We start from the raw sequence: 21,099 nt of genomic DNA on the forward strand, positions 1-21,099 counted from the left end.
TTTCTTAGCCACCCACCTGGTGGGGAATTGTGATTGCAGAGGCATAGTCAAGCCAACAATGTGTACTCCCTTTTCAGAGTGTAGAACTGTCACAGAAAAATGGCTTCAAGGAACCCCTGCAAATTATAACATGGGCTCGGGAAACTAGAGCGTAAGGTTTTCCCATCCTGGCTTACAAAGGCTCCCCAGGTGTGTCCCTTCTGTTCCTTGGCTTCCTCCTCCTCCCAAGGCAGCTTTAGAAGTCACATATTATAAATGACAGGGCTTAAATTACGACAGGAAGTTTGTCGGCTGTGGAACCGAGCATGACAAGATAGAATTATCAGACTACATTCACAAACGGCCAAGCTGTCAGACCTCTCAGAACTTAGGAGTCACTGTGGACAAAAGCAGAATCCTTGTATCAGCCCCCTGGGTAAAAGCCAATTCAGACCTTAACTTACTGAACTGTAATCTATTGGAAGGTGTTACATATACACCACCAACTACAGATTCTACCTTTATTTTGTAGTAGATGAAAAAGACAAGAATATTAATTATAGCCTCCACCCAGTGTGGGTTTTTCTAGAGATAATTCTTCATGCTTAGGAACCATCATCATCTAAATATTCTGAAATGCTCTCATAGTTGGAAAGGAAAGTGGGTCCCTCAGAATCGAACATGCTAACTCCAGGGCCGTCAGCATCAGGATGGCATGTTCTCTCCCATTGCTCTGGTGCTTCATTCCCAGACTAAGAGTTGAATAAAACCAGAAACTCGTCCCCAGCATCTAACGCTCCTTTATTTAACACACATCCATGAGAAGATGAGGAACTGCAGACATGAAACAGTACAGAAGTCTTCCGAGCTGAGGCCCAAGTGCATCTGGTTCCTTTGGCGATTCCCACTGGTATTGCCATGATGCAACGGTCTGTTGCAATAGTCTGTTGTGGGAAGGGGTGGAGGGGCGGCTGGAACACAGAAAAGTGTATACAACTCAAAACAATTTCAGCTTTGCCCTGACTCAAGTACCCCCGTGGGGCTGTCTTGCAACACATGCTCTACTGAGCGATGTTTCAAGCTGAGGGGTGACTGCAATAAATATCACTTGAGATGAACAAGGCTTAGGAGTTTCCATTTATTAGTTTTAGTGTTTGTCCTTCTCACTAGATAGTCAGCTCCATGAGGGTAGATAATGTCAGTACTGTTCCACTCACCCCTGGCACATAGTAGGAACTCAATAAATATATGTTAGAAGGATGGATTAACCCTGATTTAGGGAGAGAGAGAAAAAAAATAAAATAAAATATACAGATGTATAGGAATTTTAGTGTTTGCAAAGGAGGATTGGATTAAGATTAATGTATCTTTTAGACAATTCCACTTCCTTTAATGCCCAAGACACATTTTCTTACATCACTTTGAAACTCAAAGGAAATACGTTCCAGGTGATTGCTTGGCTGGTAAGAGATGCTTCCATAAAAATGCCGTCTCTAAGTTATTCTGGCATCATTAGGAGAAGGATGTCACACTCAGGCCAAGAGCGTGAAGGTGAGAGGGTGGCAGCAGAGACTGTTGTTCCAAATGGGCCAGATTTCCAGGTCCTATGCCCAGCCCTGCCCACTGCACTCAGCTTGAAAGTAGAGGGCACACTCTACTGGGTGGGCAATGGAGGAAATCCGGTCAACAAAAATTTGCAGTGGGTGAAGCAAGAGTACTTTCCCGGCCATAATGTTAGATTAGATATCTTGTCCTGACATACTTGCAGCAGCACTTTGTATATTCCAGGTCTCTGTTGATGACTGTTCTGAGGTCAACATTTGTTGGTCAGCTGGTCCTTGATCAGTCTCATTCCCAGTGCTACCTGCCCCATTGCCAGCACCAGGAAGCAAACAGTACCAGATTGGTACAGGAAGACATCCATCTACCCATAGTCTCAGGGATGGAATCGGGTCCAACAGACCTGAACAAACCCATTAAACATGCTCAAACGTCCTCAGTCCGTCCCATCCACATGAGATGGCTCCCGATCCCTGAGGTCTGTGTCCCAAGAACCTCGGTGGACAAATTTCTATGGCAGCTTCATTGTTGCTCCAGAGCCTGGGTATTATAGCATCCTGGGGGCAGGTTGTCTCGAATATTCTCCAGGTTCTTCACATCGGCCAGAATCCCATCTATGCTTGTCTCCAGCAAATGGAGGTGGTTCTTCTGTCGACGTGCCCTCTCCTCCAACTCAGACATCAGGGGCCGCAGTCGACTGTTGATCTGGGTCTTGGCTTGGAAAAGCTCTTCTTCCAATAGCATCAGCCCCTCTTCATCCACACTGCCAGGCTGGTCTATGTTAGGGGACAAGAAAGGTGGGTGTTAATAGAGAAAAGCTGTGGTGAGTTCTTGAGGAACCCTTGATTCCGCCTGCCCAGAGAAAACACCATGCCATATATTGAAATGGTTTTACTTTAAATGAGGAATAATGTAGAAGTCTGAGCATACTCGGCATGCATGTGTGCTATGGACAACCTAGTTCAAGACTGAGCTCTGTCACGCAGCCAGTGAAGTCTGGAGCTCTATCTGGTTGAAACAACAGATCGTGCTCTGAGAGGAGAAGGCTAAAGGTCACAGGGGTCTGAGAACTGTCCAAGGTAACTGCCTAACACAGCTCACCCCTGGGAACCGAACGAACTCCAAACATGCTTTCTATCACCCCGAGGAAATAGCTTATTTTCTATTAAGAGACCTTTAGAAACTGGCTGAGCTTCAGGGTTTACAGAGGCCAAGGTACGCTTAGCTGTTTGGGGGATGGATGCCAGCTGTTAGAGAATGATGTAAGACTTCATTCTAGCTTGAAACAGTAGGGATCTGGCTAGGTATCTATTTATTTCCAATGGCAAATGCCACTGCATTTATTCAGGTGTATTTTACCCAGACACTTCATAAAACCTATGTTAATGTGAGGGCACTGGCCATATACATGTAGTTCAAGTAGATTCGAGCAGCTCACAGTGAATTCACACTCAAGGTCAGGTCGCCTTACATATCTGAGCTGTAGTGATGAGATTTGTTTCCTCATTATTCATTTATTTATTTATTTTTGTTTTTTGGTTTTTCAAGACAAGGTTTCTCTGTATAGCTTTGGCACCTTTCCTGGATCTCACTCTGTAGCCCAGGGTGGCCTCAGACTCACAGAGATCCGCCTGCCTCTGCCTCCCGAGTGCTGGGATTAAAGGCGTGCACCACCACCGCCTGGCTTCATAATATTTTTATTAAATTTATTTATTTATTTGTGTGTCTGTCTGTCTGCACATGCCACAGCACATGTGTAAAGGTCAGGGGAAAACTTATGAGAGTCAATTTCCTCAAGCCCGTTGCTAGTTTTTGAATGCATGATCTTATTATACATTATATTTATAATACTTAATGAATTATCATCCCGAGACTCAAGAGCATGCCTAGAGTGGAAATTATACCCCAATGAAAGGTTTGACGCAATGGACCCTTCAGGGCAAAATTCACGATCAGGGGTTCTGTGGCAAGCACAGAAAGTAAGCATGGGTACAAAACAGCGTGTTCAGGGGAAGCCGAATCCAAGGAAGGAGCAGAAACACAGGCGTCACAGGTCACAGCATGAGCCCTGGCCAGCAGTCTGCTGGGTGCCACGCAGCCTCGGGTCATCCCTCTGGGAAGCAAGAGAATAAAATCCATCTCCCAGAATGCTTGCAAGATTTATTTATTTACTTATTTATTTATTGGTTTTTGGTTCTGCCATGAGCACTCCTGGCACATGTAGTAAATGTGTACAGTAGTGTAGTAACTGTCAACAGTTCCTACCCCTCCCTCTCCCACTCACTCTCCCTTTAAAGGCTCCATTAATTTCATTGCCCTTTTAGAATGCTAAGTAATGCTGCCAAAATCTCAGCAAGGGAGACGATGCTTTTTTGTTTGTTGTTTTTTTATTTGTTTGTTTGTTTTGTTTTTGAGACAAGGTTTCTCTGTGTAGCCCTGGCTGTCCTGGAACTAGCTCTGTAGACCAGGCTGGCCTCAAACTCACAGAGATCCGCCTGCCTCTGCCTCCCAAGTGCTGGGATTAAAGGCGTGCGCCTCCACCGCCTGGCTGAGACTGTATTTTTAACCTGTAGAGGATATTTTACTGTCCCGCGGCTCACTGGATCACAAACAGACCTGGTAGTGTGACAACACAGACAATACTGGTCTCTCAGTGTGATGATAATCCCACAGAGCTGTCAGGTGTTGGAGCTGTTCTACTGAACTGCTGAGGCAGAGCAGGCTTCTGGGTGTCCTGGGAAGGTGTGACCCAGGTCCTATTCCCTGTCCACTGCCATCTCCATGCACGAGAGCTCCCTGTTCACTATTTCAGACTTGAAATTTAAAAAAGTGTGTGTGTGTGTGTGTGTGTGTGTGTGTGTGTGTGTGTGTGTGTGTGTGTGTGTGTGTGTGTGCAGGTGCCTGTGGAAGCTAGAGAGGGTATCAGATGCCCCTGGAGTGGATACACATGGTTGTGTGCTGCCCAGTATGGGTACCAGGAACCAAAATGGGATCCTCTGGAAGAATGAACAGCAAGTGTTGTTAGACAACAAGTCATCTCTCCAGCCTCCAGATTCAGACTTTTCATTAATACCAGTTTCCTTTGGGGGAGTGACTATGGGAAAGCCCGATTTCTTGCCACACTGTACTGGTAAATCTATTCTATCTAAAGTTCCTAGTATCTCGTAGACCGGGATGTTTACTCAGGAAGCCCTTGTCTCCCCTCTTGGTCATAGCAGGGATAGATTTGGTTTGGGGAGGACCAGACAGCAGAATCAGCAGATGGTCCTTCAGACTCGGGAGTCCTTTCCTCCACACCTTTCCCTCCCTTCTACGGCCTCAGGGCTGGCTCCGTCATCTTGTTCTGCTTTCAACAGTTAGTTCCCCAGATGTCTTCCCAGGCTCTGTCTAAGTTCTCCTCCCTAGAGCAGTGATGATGCTACTCTCCTGCTTAAAACTGCCCAGGGAGCCCCTCAGAATCAAGACAAGACTCCTTAGCGGGACCCCCAAGCTGGCCAGTCTTCTGGGAAGTCCCTGGAACACCCCCAGTTCTCTGACTCACAGAGCTTCTCTTCCAGATACAACAAGTGTTCAGTGACTCATCTTGGAGATGGTAAAACAGAAAATGTAAAGCAACCCAGCCCAAGTGGCTGGGCCCTGAAACAAAGCAGATTTCCAGATGTTCTTAGGGAAAATTGAGTTCCCTATCCATCAGGACTAAGACTATCTAGTCTTCTGGGGACAGTCCCTGGGCTGGAAGGGCTGTGGATGTTGCACAGACCTATTAGGTGTAGGATGCTGTCCAATGTGTCGAGCGTGTCTTGGATGGTCACTCCGGCGCTCTTAGCTCTGGCATCAGCTTGCTGGGCTTCCGTCATCACCTGCAAGGGAGCACAAAGGTGTCCTGAGAGGTTACTTTTGTCTGGGCAATTGTAAAGAGAGCGCTTGTGGGAAGGAACAGTCACTCACCAGCTGCACTGTGTCTTTATCCGTGTCAAACTCCAGCTCCTTCCTGGCCAGGTCCCCTTCCACCTCTCTCATCTCGCTCTTGAGAGTGGCCAGTCCCTTTTCCATGGCCAAGGCCCCATCTGCTGTCATGTTGGCCTCCAAGTTCAGACTCCCTATCTCCTGGGAGAATAAAAGGAGCCAGGGACGGAAGGAGAGACAGGGTGAGGCTCAAAACATCCCAAGGACAGTTGTAGAAAAAATACAGCTGCAGCCTGGCTCAGATGGAGTCAGTCAGATGAACAATGGGAGAGTCAGACTTGGGAACACACCCTTCCCCAGGCCGAGCCTCAAGTGAGCTAGTGCTAGGCTAACTCTCTAGAGACCAGGAGGGTCTGTGCAGAGACACGGCTCCCTTTCAGTTCAATGCCTAGAAAATTTTGAACACAGTCAGGAGGCATTTGAGAAAATCCAGGGGACAAGAAGCATGGTAGTATGTCATGGTCCTTGGCTGCTCTGGTCTTTGAAACAACTTTACAAGGATTTCCCCAAGACAGCTGTGCTTGGAATGCAGACAATGAATCAGCCAGAGTGGTGGATTTTTGTCTTTGCAAGGAAAAAAGCTCAGCAATACCTTTCATTAATAAGCTTTAATTAAACAAGGGCAGGCACTTTTATGCTAGATGCTATAAAAAGAAAGGTACAGCTGGGTGGTGGTGGTGGTAACATATACCTCAGCACTTGGGAGGCAGAGGCAGGTGGATCTCTGAATTTAAGGTCAGCCTGGTCTACAGAGTGAGTTCCAGGACAGCCAGGGCTACACAGAGAAACCCTGTCTTGAAAAACCAACCAACCAACAAGCAAACAGAACGAAAGAAAAGGTACATGAAATAGGCCTCAAGGGAAATTATTGGAGATTATCTTTGTAGGTTACCAAGCAGTCTGAAAGTGAGGTCAAATAGTCTAGATACCAAGAGCTCCCTCTGGGCTTTCTGGAGTGGCACAAGCTCTCTGGAAGTCGTGCTTAGGTAAGGGCTCTCTTCCAGCCAAGAAGCATTTTTCCACTGTAGCTTGTAACACGGGCTCTAAGCATAGCGCAGCTGGCTACGCCAATGACCCAATTACAAGTGCTCCTTCAAGGAAGGGCCGGATTCCTTATCTCCGTTCCCAGCAGCCATCCTGCTCAGTGGAGGACACAGTCAAGTAAGGAGGCCGAGCTCAGATAAAGGTCATAAAGGCTCTAGAGCTCCAGGATTTCATATAGAGAATCAAAATACGTATGGTAATTTTTTTTTGTTTGTTTGTTTTTCGAGACAGGGTTTCTCTGTGTAGCTTTGCGCCTTTCCTGGGACTTGCTTTGGAGACCAGGCTGGCCTCGAACTCACAGAGACGTATGGTAATTTTCCAAGTTAAATTTAGCACCCTGAAACAGATGTCGGAGTCCTAAGGGCTATGGATGATGTTCATCCATAGAAAGCTTACCAGTGTGAACAAAGAGTCTTTCTCCCTTTCCACGTCCCTCCCGCTCAGAAGATGGCCTTACTTGAAAACTGCTACAGGTGTGCTTAGCTACAATGAGTTATACTGGAATGCATGTGGAGGGCCCTAATTCAGCATGATTGACTGAGAGATGAACACCCTGGCCAGCCTGGGCTATATAGTGAGACCATGTCTTCAAGAAGATGAAGAAGAGGGAGAGGGGGGTGGGAGAAAGAGGAGGAAGGAAGGAAAGGGAGGGGGAAGGACAAGATGACCGAGGACTGACTCTCGGGACCACACAGCAGGGAGTGGACTGATGGAGCTGGGGATCAAGGAAGCCCAAGGATGACTTCCATCCCCAGAAGCAAGCTGGGAAGAGGACAGGAACAATCCTCCCTGGGGCCATAGAGGAGTGGAGCACACCGACTCTAATTTCACATCCTAGCCTCCAGAATGGTGAGAAAGTCCTTTCTGTTTTTTCAAAGCATTTTCTAACAGCAGCCTTAGAAAGCTCCACAGTAAGCAACTGTGGACGGTTCCTCACGGTGCTGTCCAAAGGGGGAGCTGAATATGGTGTATTAGCTGGTAGCCAGAGATCGAATCCATCCAGCTGAAGGGTGGCCACGTGGAGTGGGGCTGCTGTGGACTGTCTCGGACTCTGAGCCATAGGGGTTGGCCTGAGCTAAAGCGCTCTCTCTCCAGAGCCTCGCTGTGTCAGGCACTGCCTGTGACAGCCTGTCTCTCCATTTTTCTTCACCTGTTCTATCTCGCTGCTGATCTCCAGGGCCTCCCCAGCTGCCTTCTTAGCCCTCTGGGTATCGGCAGCGGCACTCCCCAGGGCCGCTTCTGCTTGCTGGGTCTTGTCACTGGCGTCTGCAACCTTCTGGCTAATATGGGAGAGTCTCTTCATGGCCTCTTCAGCCTCTGCTTTTCTGTCTTCAACCTGGAGATCAAACTCTGAAATGAAGAAAAAAGAAAAAAAAAATATTGCTACAGAGACAAAGACTATAAGTTACAACTGAATGGGAGAGCTTGAAGTTTTGAGGAAAAATTCCTGAAAGGGGATAATTACTGGCTAGGGGTGGAGATGTGAGATGTGGCTGGTATTACTCTCTTTCCCCAGAGAAAGAAACTCAAAAGAGCCATCGTGGAGCCACTGACAGCCTGTCCTGGGTCTCCACCACTGCATAGGACATCAACACCCAAACTCGACACCAAGCAGGTGAAGCCCCAAAGCCCAAGAGCAATAACCAGAGCTGGGGTATGGTCACAGAGTTGGGTATGGTCACAGAGCTGGGGTGTGGTCACAGAGCTGGGGTGTGGTCACAGAGCTGGGGTGGTCACAGTAGATACAGACTTGAGATGCTTCTCTTTTGTTTGTTAGTGAATAATGCTGCAATTTTAGCCAAATGTCGTCAGGGCACATCCCAAATTCCCTGAGAACCACATGTCACTACCCCAGAGCAACCATATTGGAACCGACCAGGCCACCCAAGAAAAGGAAAATACCAACTCAACAGTGACATATTGGATGTGGAGGACCTTAGAGATCTCCTGTTCCCCTTAAGGAAGACATAGAAATCTAAAAAGGCTATGTGACTTGCTTATGGTCACATAGAGAGCTTGACCTCATCATAGGGCCCAATAAGGATCAGAATTCAGGACTTCAGATACATAAGGTGAATCACGTCCATTACCTTCATCAAGTATTAATGAGATCATCCTTACCTTAGAAAGAGAGTGACTAAGCATCTATTAATAACCAATACACCCACCACTTAAGGAGAGAAATGAGGATTTAAATGAATCATAAATGTACCTTTAAAAAAAACGCCAACCTGGACCACATGGCACTAACCTCTGAGGTTCTTCAGGATATTCTCAACTTCATAAAAAGTGGCATTGCCTGTACTCAGTGCTTCTTGGGCTCTGCTTTTAGCAAGGTTGGCACGGGAAAGCAGCTGGTCTGATGTCTGTAAATAGAACAAGATTAGAATAAGTGCATTCCTGCTAGCAAACTCACCCTGACACAGTCTCTCCGTGACAACAGAGTGCTGTGACTCACCACAGTCTGAGGGTGCTACAGCAAAGCCCTCCACAATCTAAGCAGGGACAAACTTTGTAAGTCAACAGTATACGCCTTTTAGAGCAGAATTTCCGACTCTTATCCAGCATCAGGGGTGGGAATAATTTTGCAAATCACAATTTTAAACACTAGATACTTCTTGAAACCAAGATAGTAGACAGACTTGGACCAAAACGAGACACGGAAGGCCTGGGTCCTCTTCCAGGGTTCAAATGCTGACTCAGTGGGTGAGGCGAATTCCATCAGGACGCCGATCTCAGCTCCTCACTCTGTAACCAGGGGCACCATGACCTTCGGAGGGTTTCTGGTAGGGGCCCTGACCATTTGACTCACACAGACGGCATCTAGTACATGCTTACTGACTGAGTGAATGGGTTCACAGAGCGTACCTGTCTCCGGTCCTTCCCAGTCTGTAAAAGCTGCTCTGTCTCTTTTTCCCAGGTCCCCAGATTGTTTCGCACACGTGTGAAGGCGTCCATTTGTCCTGTCACCAGGTTGGAGAGAGAATCGGCTTTTTGTCTGATCCTCTTTGCTTCTACCTGTGGGCACAAAGATCTGACTGAGTCTGACTGCACACAAGTTAGTTACCACACTAGCTTCGGGACCCAGCCACCATTTGGTAACAGTGCCAGACTTGAGCAAGAGAGCAGACATTGCCCCCAAAGCCCAGAGCCAACCAGCAATGAGATAGGGTGCCAAAAAAAAAAAGACAGTCAGTAGGTCTCCCAAGAATACAGTAAGTTTTGTCTCTGCTCTTTAATTTTTTAAACAATTGCTCTGTCTGTTCACAAAACATGTCTCTGTGGGGACCACTGTGAGTGACGTTAGCTGTAAGTGTGCAGATGAACGTAATCCAAGGAGGCTGCAATAGCTAAGACTGATGTAGGAAAAAAGCAAGCCTTTTGACAGCAGAAGTCTTCTTGCTAGCAGTATAGAGGAATGCATCCAACTCCATAGTAATTGCCCACTGGCTTCAATTCGAGGGTCCCCAGACCTGGGGAGGAAATATAAAACTTTTCTCTACTAACAGGTTCAAGATCAAACATCAAGTCCCTTTCCCTTTTGGAGTCTAGGACTGGAGTCAAGAACAGAAAATAGATAATGAGAAGCATCCACACTTTTTTTTTAGCACAAAGCAAAAAGTTGATGCTATGGTTTAAACAGGGGTCATCACCCACACATTAAGCATCTGGTTGACATGGGGTGCTAGTGGGGTTATGTGAAGCCTTTCTGGGGGTAATAGGAGGTCCTCAAAAGGACTGTGCACACTTGCTTATCTTTTCCTCTGTCCTTTGGAGAGGGTCTTCTGACACTCTTGCAGGCACTATCCCTTTAAATGTCTGAAACAGTCAGCGGAAGAAACCCTTTCTCCTAATAAGTCGGTGGCCCCAGCTAGTGCATTATAGTACCGTGATGCTGTCACGTGATGCTAACACAGTCAATGTGGAGAAGAAGATGAATGGTTGAACAATCTTATGAAACCCCTAGAGAAGAAAGGGATTTTACGGCTGTTTGTCTGTGGGTCACGCACACAGGATCAGTGGCCTCACCTGGAAGGACAGATCATGGATTCCCTGCAGCTGAGATGCTGAATCCAGGAGTCGGAGACTGTGTTGATAAGACCTATCTGCGTCAATACCAGCTTGAGTGCCTTCCCTTGACAGCTGCTGGGCCAGGGACTTGGTTTTTTCTAATCTGTAGGCAGGAAAAGTAGATGGTCAATAATAATAGTAATAGTAATAATATTAATAATGGAGGAGGGAACCTTGGGAACTTACTTCTTTTCTTATTGGAGGCAGGAAGTCAGAGAGCCTTGGCTGGCCTGAAACTTACTGAAGTCCTCCTGCCTCCGCCTCCAACAACTAAGGCTGAAGGTATACACAGCCACATGTGGTAGAGCACACTCTTTAAAAAAGCAAAAACTTATCCTGTTGTTTTGAAAAATATGTAGTTGGGCCGGGCATGGTGATCAAAGCATTCAGGAGGCAGAGACAAGTAGATCTTTGTGAGTTCAAGGCCAGCCTGGTCTACATAGTGAGTTACAAGCCAGTTAAGGTGACTTACACTCCCTCCCTTCTCCCCCTTTTCGTGTGTGTGTGTGTGTGTGTGTGTGTGTGTGTGTGTGTGTGTGTGTGTGTGTGTAGTTAGACTAGGCAGGATAAACAAGCTAGGCTATATGTTTGATATGTGACTCTACAATTTAAATATAACCCTCATGACTTACATAGGTTTGGCCAGAAAAACTCAGCTTAAACTTCCTAATAGCTGATAATATAAATGCTATTTTTCTGTTGCCAGCCCTGTCAGGCGGGTTTATATTTACCTTCACAGACCAGAGGGTACTGTCATGTCTCAGTCAGAACTTCAATTTTCCTTAGATACCATAACCTTTCTTTTCCCAGTCCTAAAAATATCTACTTTCCACAAAGTAATACTCATTCTCTTGCCCCCTTTATTATGCTTTTGGGCTTGGTCAGTATGTTTATTGTCTTTATGAAAAAAATCTTCACAGAAAATTGCTTTAGCTCTCAGCAGCTTATCCCTGAGCTCTGAGGAAGTTTGCCTTCTTTTGAGCAACCCGATCTTTCTACCAGGCATCTTCCAGGCAAGGGACATTTTGGTACGGTACCACCACCCCCTCCTCCCCCTTCTCCTCCTCCTCCTCTTCTTCATTTTCTTTTGTTTTGTTTTTCAACACAGGATTTCTCTGTGTTGCCCTGACTGTCCTGGAACTCGGTCTGTAGACCAGGCTGGCCTTGAACTCAAAGATCTGCCTGCCTCTGCCTCTGAGTGCTGAGATTAAAGGTGTGTGCCACCATTGCCCTGCCTCCCCCTCTTCTTAACTCCTCTCTTGGACTTCTTCTCACAGACTGGGTCCTCTTAGATAGCAGCAGCATAAGGAGCTTTCTTATGCACCTCTTCCATGTCTGGAGTTACATCGTTCTTCATGTACTGAGAGAATGGTTTCTTACAAGCATCTTTATCTTCCTCCATTAGGTGTGCGTGCGTGCGTGCGTGCGTGCGTGCGTGCGTGCGTGCGTGCGTGCGTGTGTGTGTGTGTGTGTGTGTGTGTGTGTGTGTGTGTGTAGTCTGCAATACTCTGACCCATGCTGTGCCTCTGATGGACTTCTGCATTGAACTCCATGCTTTCAGAATCATAATCAGGGAATTGTTAGGTACTATAAAGGATAGACAAGCCTCCATCCACGGCTCCCTTCAGGATGGATGCCAAAACTTTATTGCCAATTGTAGTTTGGGCAAGACCTGCATTCAAATAGCGAGTGAAGGTACCAGGCTGACCATCAATGCTTTCCACGGTGTAGCCATCTCCAGCCCATGGCATCTTGTCCATGCCAACTCTATTGAGAAGCCCGAGGGCCAGCAGCAGGCCAGCAGCAGGTCAGTACAACAGGCTGTGGCATAATTTGGCAAGCCAACTTTCACACTGTGTTTTGGTAGTTCATGTGCATATGCTGTGCAGACTATCATGTCCCCTCCAGGAGATGTCCCCTCAATCTGACAGATGAGATTTCTATTAGTTACACGAACTATCATCCTGTATTGGAGTGTGTTGTATTTATTTTTGCTCTGGATCACCAATCATTTCCCAGCATAGTCGTCAGTTTTACCCTCTCCCCACCTTCTAAATCTCAAAAATTATCTCTTAAAGTAAGCCTTATTCTTGACAATGTTAATAAACCCCATCCTGCAGAACAGAAGCCCACAATTGTGGCTCTACACAGACCTCATTATTATTATTATTATTATTAATATTATTAATGTATAGTTTCAAAGAGATGTGGTACTTCTCAAGTGGTCTGCATTATGCCCTGGGAGGAGTCAGCTTTCATGGCCCACCCAGATGAAGACCAGTTGAACATACTTTCCCATAAGGCCTTGTACCATGGAGCTGTCCAGGACGCCACCTCCACCTCCTCCACGCTGAGCCTCGCGGGCCAATGACAGCGCTTGTTGGGAATAGTCCTCAGTTTCCCTTGCTAGTTGCTTCATTGTGTTAGCTGCCTCAACGTGGCTGCAGACATTAAAGATAAAGAATTAGGGTTTTCATCGAAAAATCGGCACAGGTTAGTAACGGAAGTCGTTCTGGTAGACACAGAAAAGAATACAGGAACTGGCTTGCCTGTAAAAGCCAAACAGAACTGATGTGAATGCATGGAATCAGAGGAACTATGAGAAGCAAGTGCTCTGGAGAATCAGCCTCATGTCGCCACCCTTTGGTGGCCGCTTCCATTTATGCCTTACTCAGAGAAGGTATGGAGAGAGTAGAGGGGAGTAGGCTCGGGGTGACAGACCACTGCATCTATAAGCTGTTTTCCTGAAAGCAGAACCCCCACGGGCTGACCCACCCAGAGTCCACCTCCCCTAAATCGTGCTGGAACTTTAGAGTGGGCCTGCAACTAAGGGAGCAACATCTGTCAAAGCCTCCTAGAAACATCCCACCTCCTAGTGCTAGGAAGTAACGTCAAAACAATAAAAAAAACTGGGGCTCAGGGGCAGCTCATGCTACAAAATCAGAAGGCAGCCCCTCTGTGGACTGAATTCCACTCGAGATAAACAGAGCTTGCCACCCTGCCTAACAGAGCTTTGGAGCATGGGAGGATTTATAGTGTGAAGGAGTCAGGACCAAGGAAGCTGCCTGTAGCCCGCAGAGCCCTGCAGAGCTGGTTTCCAGGGGGAAGGTCCCTTTGTACCCTTGGCCCTCCCAAGCGAGCAAACAACTTGTTGCTACTTGTTCTCAGGCCTGGAGTGGGAGTTGAGGAGTCCCTAAAAGCTGCAAACGCCCGTTTCCAGCGGCTGATTCATTTCACATGGCCAGAAGACTCGCATCTAGCATGTCCTAAAGCTATCTGTGAGTCATGAAGAAAGCTGGGAAAGGAATACTTCCACCAACTCCTGCCAAATCCTGTGGACTGTCCCTGCCATACCCTGAAAGCTAAGAGGCTCAGAACCAGCTTCCAGGCAGGGGAGGAGCTCAGAGGAGCCTGGAGGGGGCAAATCTAGTGTTTCATAGTCTCGAATTGCAGAGGTAGCCTGGAGCAGGGGTACCAAACACAGCTGCTTACCTGTCTGCCAATCTCGTGGCCTCCTGAGCCAGACTTTTAAAGCCATTTGGCCCCACAAAGTGCTCTGAGGAATGGATGTTCTATGGGGAAAAAGAAAATCGGTTAAGGTTTTGCATTTGACTCTGGAGCCTCAACAGAAGCGCCAGAAGGATTTCTCACTCGCCACAGAGGAGCCCATACCCTGACACACACCAAAGGCAGTCAACATGAGCACTCATAAAAAGGTGTGCATTGACAAGAACAAAGTAGCTATTCAATTTTGAAAGAAGTCTATGCAAAATATAGATTCATCTAAAAGTATATCTATTTCTCTGACTTGGTAGTGGACACTCGTAATGCTTTGGGGGCAGAAGCAGAAAGGTTGTGATATTGAGGCTAGCCTGGGCTACATAGTAGATCCTGCCTCAAAAAAAAAAAAAACACATATTTGTGTATAAAGGCCAGGGTTGATCTTGGATCTCTTTCTTTTTTACTCTCTATTTTATTTTTTGAGACACTGGGAACATACCATTTGGGTTGGACTGGCTGGCCAGTGAGTCTCTGGGACCCTCCTGTCCCTGCCCCCTTCCCAGCACTGAGGTGACAGTATACCACCACAACTGGCTCTTACTGGGCTCTGGGGACTGAACTCAGGTCTCTACGCCGTCACCACAAACACTTACTTCCTGAGCCATCTTCCCAGATCAGTACACCAAGTTTGGACAATAGTTATTTAGTGGTAATTGGATCATAGGAGGTTTTTATTGATTTTCTACAATAAACATTTTCAGATGGGGGAATCAAAACAATATTGATGTGATTTTTTTTTCATTATACTATCTGATTATCCTTCGATTTCCTTTTTTTATTTAATCCGTTGCTGCTGGTTTTGAATCCAGTTTTCGTACACCTCAAGCTGACCTTAAACGCTAGCGGAGGCTGACCTTGATCTCCTGGTCCTCCTGCCTCCCCCAAACTCAGCCCAATTTCCTGTACTCATCCCTACTCGTTCCTGTTTCTATCAGCCTTGGCGTTTATTTGGTTTGGCTTTGAGCCAGGAGCTCACTGTCTAGAGGAGACTGACCTTGAACTTGCTATTCTCCTGCCTGGGCCTCCTGAGTGCTGGGCTCAGAGGCATTCCTCCCCCTAGGCCCAGTTACACCATAAACGTAAGGGGCTCCATCATATCTCGCTCTCCTATCGCACCCCGAACTACACAGGGAGTTGGTGCTGATCATACAGGCTCCCGTAGTCCACTCTTTCATCCTCAGGCCCAATCAGACTCTTCCCTTCCCACCCCTCTGCTTCCTTCCTTTCTTCTTCCCGCTTTTTACTCACTCGTTAACTCATTTCTTTATCTTTTTTTTTTCTTTTTCTGTATTTAGGCAGCAAACAAATACAACAGCCACATACTGCACTGAGGTTGAGAATACAACTGTGAACCAGACTAAATTCTACAGAAAGGAAAGAGGAAAGGCGGGGTTATGTCTACTGTGAAAGTGTGGCTAGAAAGAAGTCAACTACGGAGCTGTGTGTAATGCAGTTCTGTGGGACATTGCAGGCGGCAAAGGGCACAAGGGAGGGATGGATGGACGGACGGACGGACGGACGGATGGATGGATGGATGGATGGATGGGTGGGTAGATAGATAGATAGATAGATAGATAGATAGATGATAGATAGACAGATAGATAGACAGATAGATGATATGTAGGTATGTAGATAGGTAGGGGGAGAGAGAGAGAGAGAGAGAGAGAGAGGGAGGGGGAGAGAGAGAGAGAGAGAGAGAGAGAGAGAGAGAGAGAGAGAGAGAGAGAGAGAGAGAGAGATATCTGTTACAAAGAAGCTCAGCTACCTGCCAGGTAGATCAAGAAATCTAGGGACAGAGAGTAAGCCAGTGAGACCCGTGAGGCCACCCCCAACATGGCAGCAATGAGTACCCTAACCAGATAAACACAGGGAGTAAACACCCTGACCAGCCAAACATACAGTGTTTTGCAGGGAAGCTTCGCTTTCTGCCAGGCTCAGACGCATCTGAGAGATGAGCCTGCTCGTATCCTGAGCTCGGTTCTGATACTGACTGCCCAGGGCCCGAACCCTGTCCGCGGTCATCTTGAGGTCATCCAGGCGGTTCCGATAGCTGTTCTCTTGGCTCCTTGCCTTGGCCAGCTGGAGACTGAGGGTTCTCTTGGCAGCTGTACACAGAAGAAGAACAAGGCTGTCACAGATGGACTGAGTCAACCCCCAAGGCCGACCGACTGACTTAGAGCTAATGAGAAGAACGCCAGGGATGGATGGTTGTGGCAGTTCTTTCGCCTGTCATTCAGGTACCAGGAGGATGTCCCAGACAGTACTTCCACCCCGGCAAAGGCAGGATGCCGATAGCACAGAGCTGACGGCCACAACAGAGTCTGTGACCGAGCGTCACAGTTCTTCCTAGGGCATGAATCTCTAGCCTCCTAGCTGATAGGCCGTTGGCCTTCCTCACCTTCTGACATCTGGGCTTCTCTCAGAATGTCCCGAAGGGCCTGCTCAGCCTGCTGCAGCCTGCCTTCCAGCTCTCCACTGGGGACTGCGCCGCCGCCACCACCACTCTGAGCCTTCGAAACCAGGGCCTCCAGACCCTGGAGCTGCTGGGTAAACTGGCCCATCTGAAACCACAGAGGAAAGGAATCAGAATAGAGGATGAGGGGCAGAGTTCATCCCCAGAGCTGCAGCAGGGGCCGGCAACTAGACATGATTTGTTATGGTGGTTGAAATTTAGACCCTTTCACTAGACCTACTGGGTGTGGATCCTGGCCCACTACTCTAGCCAGTGACCTTGGCCAGTCATTTTCTTATCAATAAAATGAGGGTAATAAAAAAAATACCATCTGTATGGTTCTTTCTTGCACTGAATGAGTTAGTGTTCATAAGGGCTGAACAGAGCCTGGCATCGGGAAATGTTTAGAAAAGGTTATTGAGGGCTGGAGAGATACAGCTCAGTGTCAGAGTGCTGGCCCAGCAGACATGAGGTTCAGTTCTTACTACTACACCAAGTGAAAATAAAATATATAGTTTTTAGCAAGATGTGGTGGAACACACCTGTAATCCCAGCACTTGGGCTACAGAAGCAAGGGGACCATGAGCTCAAAGTGACATCCTCAGATTCCATAGTGAGGCTAAGGCCAGCCTGGGCTACATGAGACCCTCAGACTAGCTTTCTACAGGCTATTAAATAGCTAAATGTAAACAAACAAATAAACAAAGAGATTAAGGGATGTAATTAAGGGATGCAGAGATGACTCCGCAATAGAGACCGTGTATTGCTTTGGAAGAGGATCTGGGTTCAGTTCCCAATCCCGCATGATGGCTCACAACCATCTGTAACTCCAGTTCTAAAGGATCTGATGCTTTCTTTGGTTCTCTGTGAGCACCAGGCACACATGAGGTATACAGACATACATGCAGGTAATATACCCATATACATTTGAAAAAAAATAATTAAAAAAATTTTAAATCGTTCCCTCTAGAAAATAATTATTAGTGATTAATAATATCAAGTTCATTCACCTTTGAAGTTTACATTTTAATTTCATTTTGTCATTTTATTTTTTGATACAGGTTCTCATCTGTAGACCAGGCTGTTCTGAAACTTACTAGTTAGCCCAGGAATGCCTGAAACTCTGGGCAATAGTCTCAGTCTCCTGCATGCTGGGATTATACACGTGAGTCACCATGATCTGCTCTGGAACTTGTTTTATAAGGACATGTCTTGGAGTTGGAGGGAACCCAGCTGGAAAGTAGCGCACTGCAATGGTGTCTCCCTTTGCTTTCTGTTGCTATGATAAATATGACCAAAAGCAACCTGGAGAGGAGAGGGTTAATTCACCTTGCTGCTTACAGTCCATAATAAAGGGACGTCAGAACAGGGACTCCAGGCAGGGCCTGGAGCAGAAGCTATGGAGGAACACTGCTCACTGGCTTGCTCTCCAGGCCTTGCGTGGCCTGCTTCCTTATACAGCCCAGAACCACTTGCTCAGAGCCGGCACCACCCATATCAATCATTAATTAAGAAAATGTCCCTCAGACTCGCCTCCAGGCAGTCTTATGGAGGCATTTTCGCAGCTGAGGGTATTCATTCCAGGGGACTCCAGTTTGTCTCAAGTTGACCAAAAAAAAAAAAAAAAAAAAAAACAAAACCCTAACCAGGACACGTGGAAAGAGCCCTGGACTCAGACTCTGGGGGGACATGAGTGGCATTCTCAGTTTCATGTGGCCATGCCATTTTGAAAAATCACAAGTATTTTCAGACAGTAACCCTTGAAAACTGAATCCAGAATACTTTTCCCTCCAGGTTCACTAAGTTGTCATGAATACCACATGAGACTGGATCTGGTGGAAGATGTTGAAATTAGCACAGATGAGAATGTAAACCTACTGTAAAATTATTATACACAATACTTTTTAATGTAATTTAAACTTGTTTTTACTGTATTTAGTGTGTGTGTGTGTGTGTGTGTGTGTGTGTGTGTGTGTGTGAGTGTACACGCATACCAGGGTGAGGACAACGTCCTGGAGGGAGTTGATTTACTCCGTTCATCTTTACGTGGGTTCTGGGGATTGAACTCTATCCACTGAGCCATCTCACCACCCATAACATAATTTTTTTTTTTTTTTTTGGTTTTTCGAGACAGGGTTTCTCTGTGTAGCTTTGCGCCTTTCCTGGAGCTCACTTGGTAGCCCAGGCTGGCCTCGAACTCACAGAGATCCGCCTGCCTCTGCCTCCCGAGTGCTGGGATTAAAGGCGAGCGCCACCAACGCCCGGCACATAATTTTTTTTTTAAAGATGGTAACATCAATACCAATCCCCAGGAAGTTTGAGGGATCCATGCGTGTGACAGAACGGGGGCCCAGAGCCATGAGCCGCTGACTGCCTGGGGCTGGGAAGGAGAAGCCGGCCTACCTGAATCTTCACTTGATCGTAACAAGCAGGACAACTCATTAGGGCCGCGTGCTCACAGTTAAGGCCCCCGAAGCCTGGCTTGCAAACGCAGCTGCCATCGCCTCGACACTCTCCAGGCACCGAGCCCAGGGGGTTGCAGTTGCAGGCTGAGAGATAAGAGGCAGATGAACGGTACATTTCCACCCCAGGAAAGGAGCTGTGGCAAGGGACCAGAACAGGTGCCCTGCCCCCGTCACTCAGAGTGGCACATCTATCCTTAGCTGCGGCCTCAAGCACGTTCTTACACAAGCAGGCTAGAGGAATCTCACGTGGGATCTGTGTGCGTGAATGAAGAGGCACCGGGATGGTCCTCATCGTCTCCCATTGAACCAAAAGCCTACTGGGTACTTTGCTGGCACCCTGATTTTGCTTATAAAGTGCATTTTTTTAGGGCCTATTTTGAGCCAGATGTAAACACTGCCCTCTGTTTTACAGATGAGGAATGTGAGCTCAGAAGAGGTTGAATAATTTGCTCAGGTCCTAGAACAAATAAACGGGAAGCTACCAGGAGAGCTCAGAAAAGCCAACATTCCTTTCCTCCCACTGCAGGAAAGGCCAGAGGAGGCAGCAGCCCTACTGTGTGCCGGGCTCTGTTTAGGAGGCAAGGATATACCGGTAGGTGAGATGCTACTCTAAAGATCACGGGCTGCTCTCGGAGCTGAGTGTTCTGTATTACTTGCACATATTTCCCATGCCTCTTCCTTTTTTAGCATATGAACTCCCCAGGAGCTAGGACTTATTCATCATCGCCCCTTTAGTACTGAGGTGCAAACAGCAGGCCAATGGCAGGTCCTAGACAGCCCAGTGAAGAAGTATTCAGCCTAACGAAATCTAAACCAAGGAAAGAGTTTCAATTTATGCACCCTTGTGTTTATTTACTTTTAAAACAAAAGCCAAACAAGGTCTTGCTCAGTAGCTCAGGCTAGCCTCTAACTCAGGACTGTCCGGCCTTAGCCTCATGAGTGTAGGGATTATAGGCAGGATGCCCCCCACATCTGGTCGCAGGAGCATCCCCAGGTAGACACTCCGGTGTTAGGACCTGATAACAGGGACACTTCTAAGTGCCAGACACCAGAGTCATCATGTGAGCATCCATGTTTAGGGGCAGACCGTGGCTCTGAACCCTTAACACGTGTGAAGGCTTGAGAGAAACCCTGAGCTGAGCGATGCACCTGCACACTCATGCTTTGATCTGAAGCAGCCCTTACAGCCCCCGTGCGTCGGCTGCTTTGAAGCGGAGTTTCCTTAGTGGTTGCCTTCTGTACACAATCACACTGACTTCCGGAGAGGGTCTCTTAAACTGCTTTACAAGCTGCCCCCCTCCCCACTTGGGTTTGCTCAGGCTCAGTTGTGAGTCATTTATTGCTCTCCGGTGACAGGTCTGGCAGCTTCTTTTCTGCCTACCTGCCTTGGGGTTGGGCAGAGGATGTGGCCCCACTTTATCTGCTCTTTCCGCTCAGGAATGTAAACCTGACCGTTTTTTCCCCTCTCCCACCCGGGTTTAACCATTTGAGAGTCTTCAGCACTGTGGTCAGAGTCTGGTGCAGGGGAGACTGGTCTTAAGGCTTCTGGCAGGTGCAGACTGGTCAGGGGAACTATTTGCATCACGATATTAGTTCTGTTTGCCTTTGCATTTTCGTCCATGTATACACTCTAGCAAGCGCATATGTGTTTACATATATGCACATGTACATGCACACACACACATACACAGAGAGAAAGCGATAGGGGTGCATAATTTGTATAGGGGTACAGTCCTACCTCGACACTTGTCTGCTGGGTTGGGAGCCAGGGGGTCCCCAAAGTAACCTGCTTTGCACTGGTCACAGTAGACACCGGCTGTGTTGTAGATGCATTTCAAACACCTGCCTGTCAACCGGTCACAGTTCCCAGTGGCGCTGGGGTCCACATTGTTGTTGCATTGGCAACGCTGACAAGGCCTGACTGGGCCACGTTCCCCAAAGGGATCCCCAAAGTAGCCGTCGGCACAGAGCTCACAGCGGGCACCTGGGAAAGAACAAAGG

The 21,099-nt window shown here is 47.4% G+C and overlaps 1 protein-coding gene and 1 pseudogene across 1 annotated transcript in view; both read right to left on the reverse strand.

Moving 5' to 3' along the window:
• Positions 1 to 759: 759 nt before the first annotated feature.
• The window catches only part of Lamc2 (laminin subunit gamma 2), a 66,300-nt gene continuing 45,960 nt past the window's right edge, over positions 760 to 21,099 (reverse strand). Inside the window, exons 11-23 of the mRNA XM_006979924.4 lie at positions 20,837 to 21,082; positions 19,037 to 19,182; positions 16,580 to 16,742; positions 16,081 to 16,286; positions 14,113 to 14,192; positions 12,912 to 13,061; positions 10,579 to 10,723; positions 9,418 to 9,567; positions 8,801 to 8,915; positions 7,700 to 7,899; positions 5,488 to 5,646; positions 5,300 to 5,399; positions 760 to 2,315 (exon numbers count right to left, since the gene is read on the reverse strand). Coding sequence (XP_006979986.1) covers positions 2,062 to 2,315; positions 5,300 to 5,399; positions 5,488 to 5,646; positions 7,700 to 7,899; positions 8,801 to 8,915; positions 9,418 to 9,567; positions 10,579 to 10,723; positions 12,912 to 13,061; positions 14,113 to 14,192; positions 16,081 to 16,286; positions 16,580 to 16,742; positions 19,037 to 19,182; positions 20,837 to 21,082 — 2,114 coding nt within the window. The 3' untranslated portion in view covers positions 760 to 2,061. The remainder of the gene's footprint in view (positions 2,316 to 5,299; positions 5,400 to 5,487; positions 5,647 to 7,699; positions 7,900 to 8,800; positions 8,916 to 9,417; positions 9,568 to 10,578; positions 10,724 to 12,911; positions 13,062 to 14,112; positions 14,193 to 16,080; positions 16,287 to 16,579; positions 16,743 to 19,036; positions 19,183 to 20,836; positions 21,083 to 21,099) is intronic.
• On the reverse strand, positions 11,550 to 12,733 carry LOC102914126 (large ribosomal subunit protein uL18-like; annotated as a pseudogene).

Source organism: Peromyscus maniculatus, chromosome 11 (genome assembly GCF_049852395.1).
Source record: "Peromyscus maniculatus bairdii isolate BWxNUB_F1_BW_parent chromosome 11, HU_Pman_BW_mat_3.1, whole genome shotgun sequence".
Lineage (NCBI taxonomy): Eukaryota > Metazoa > Chordata > Mammalia > Rodentia > Cricetidae > Peromyscus > Peromyscus maniculatus.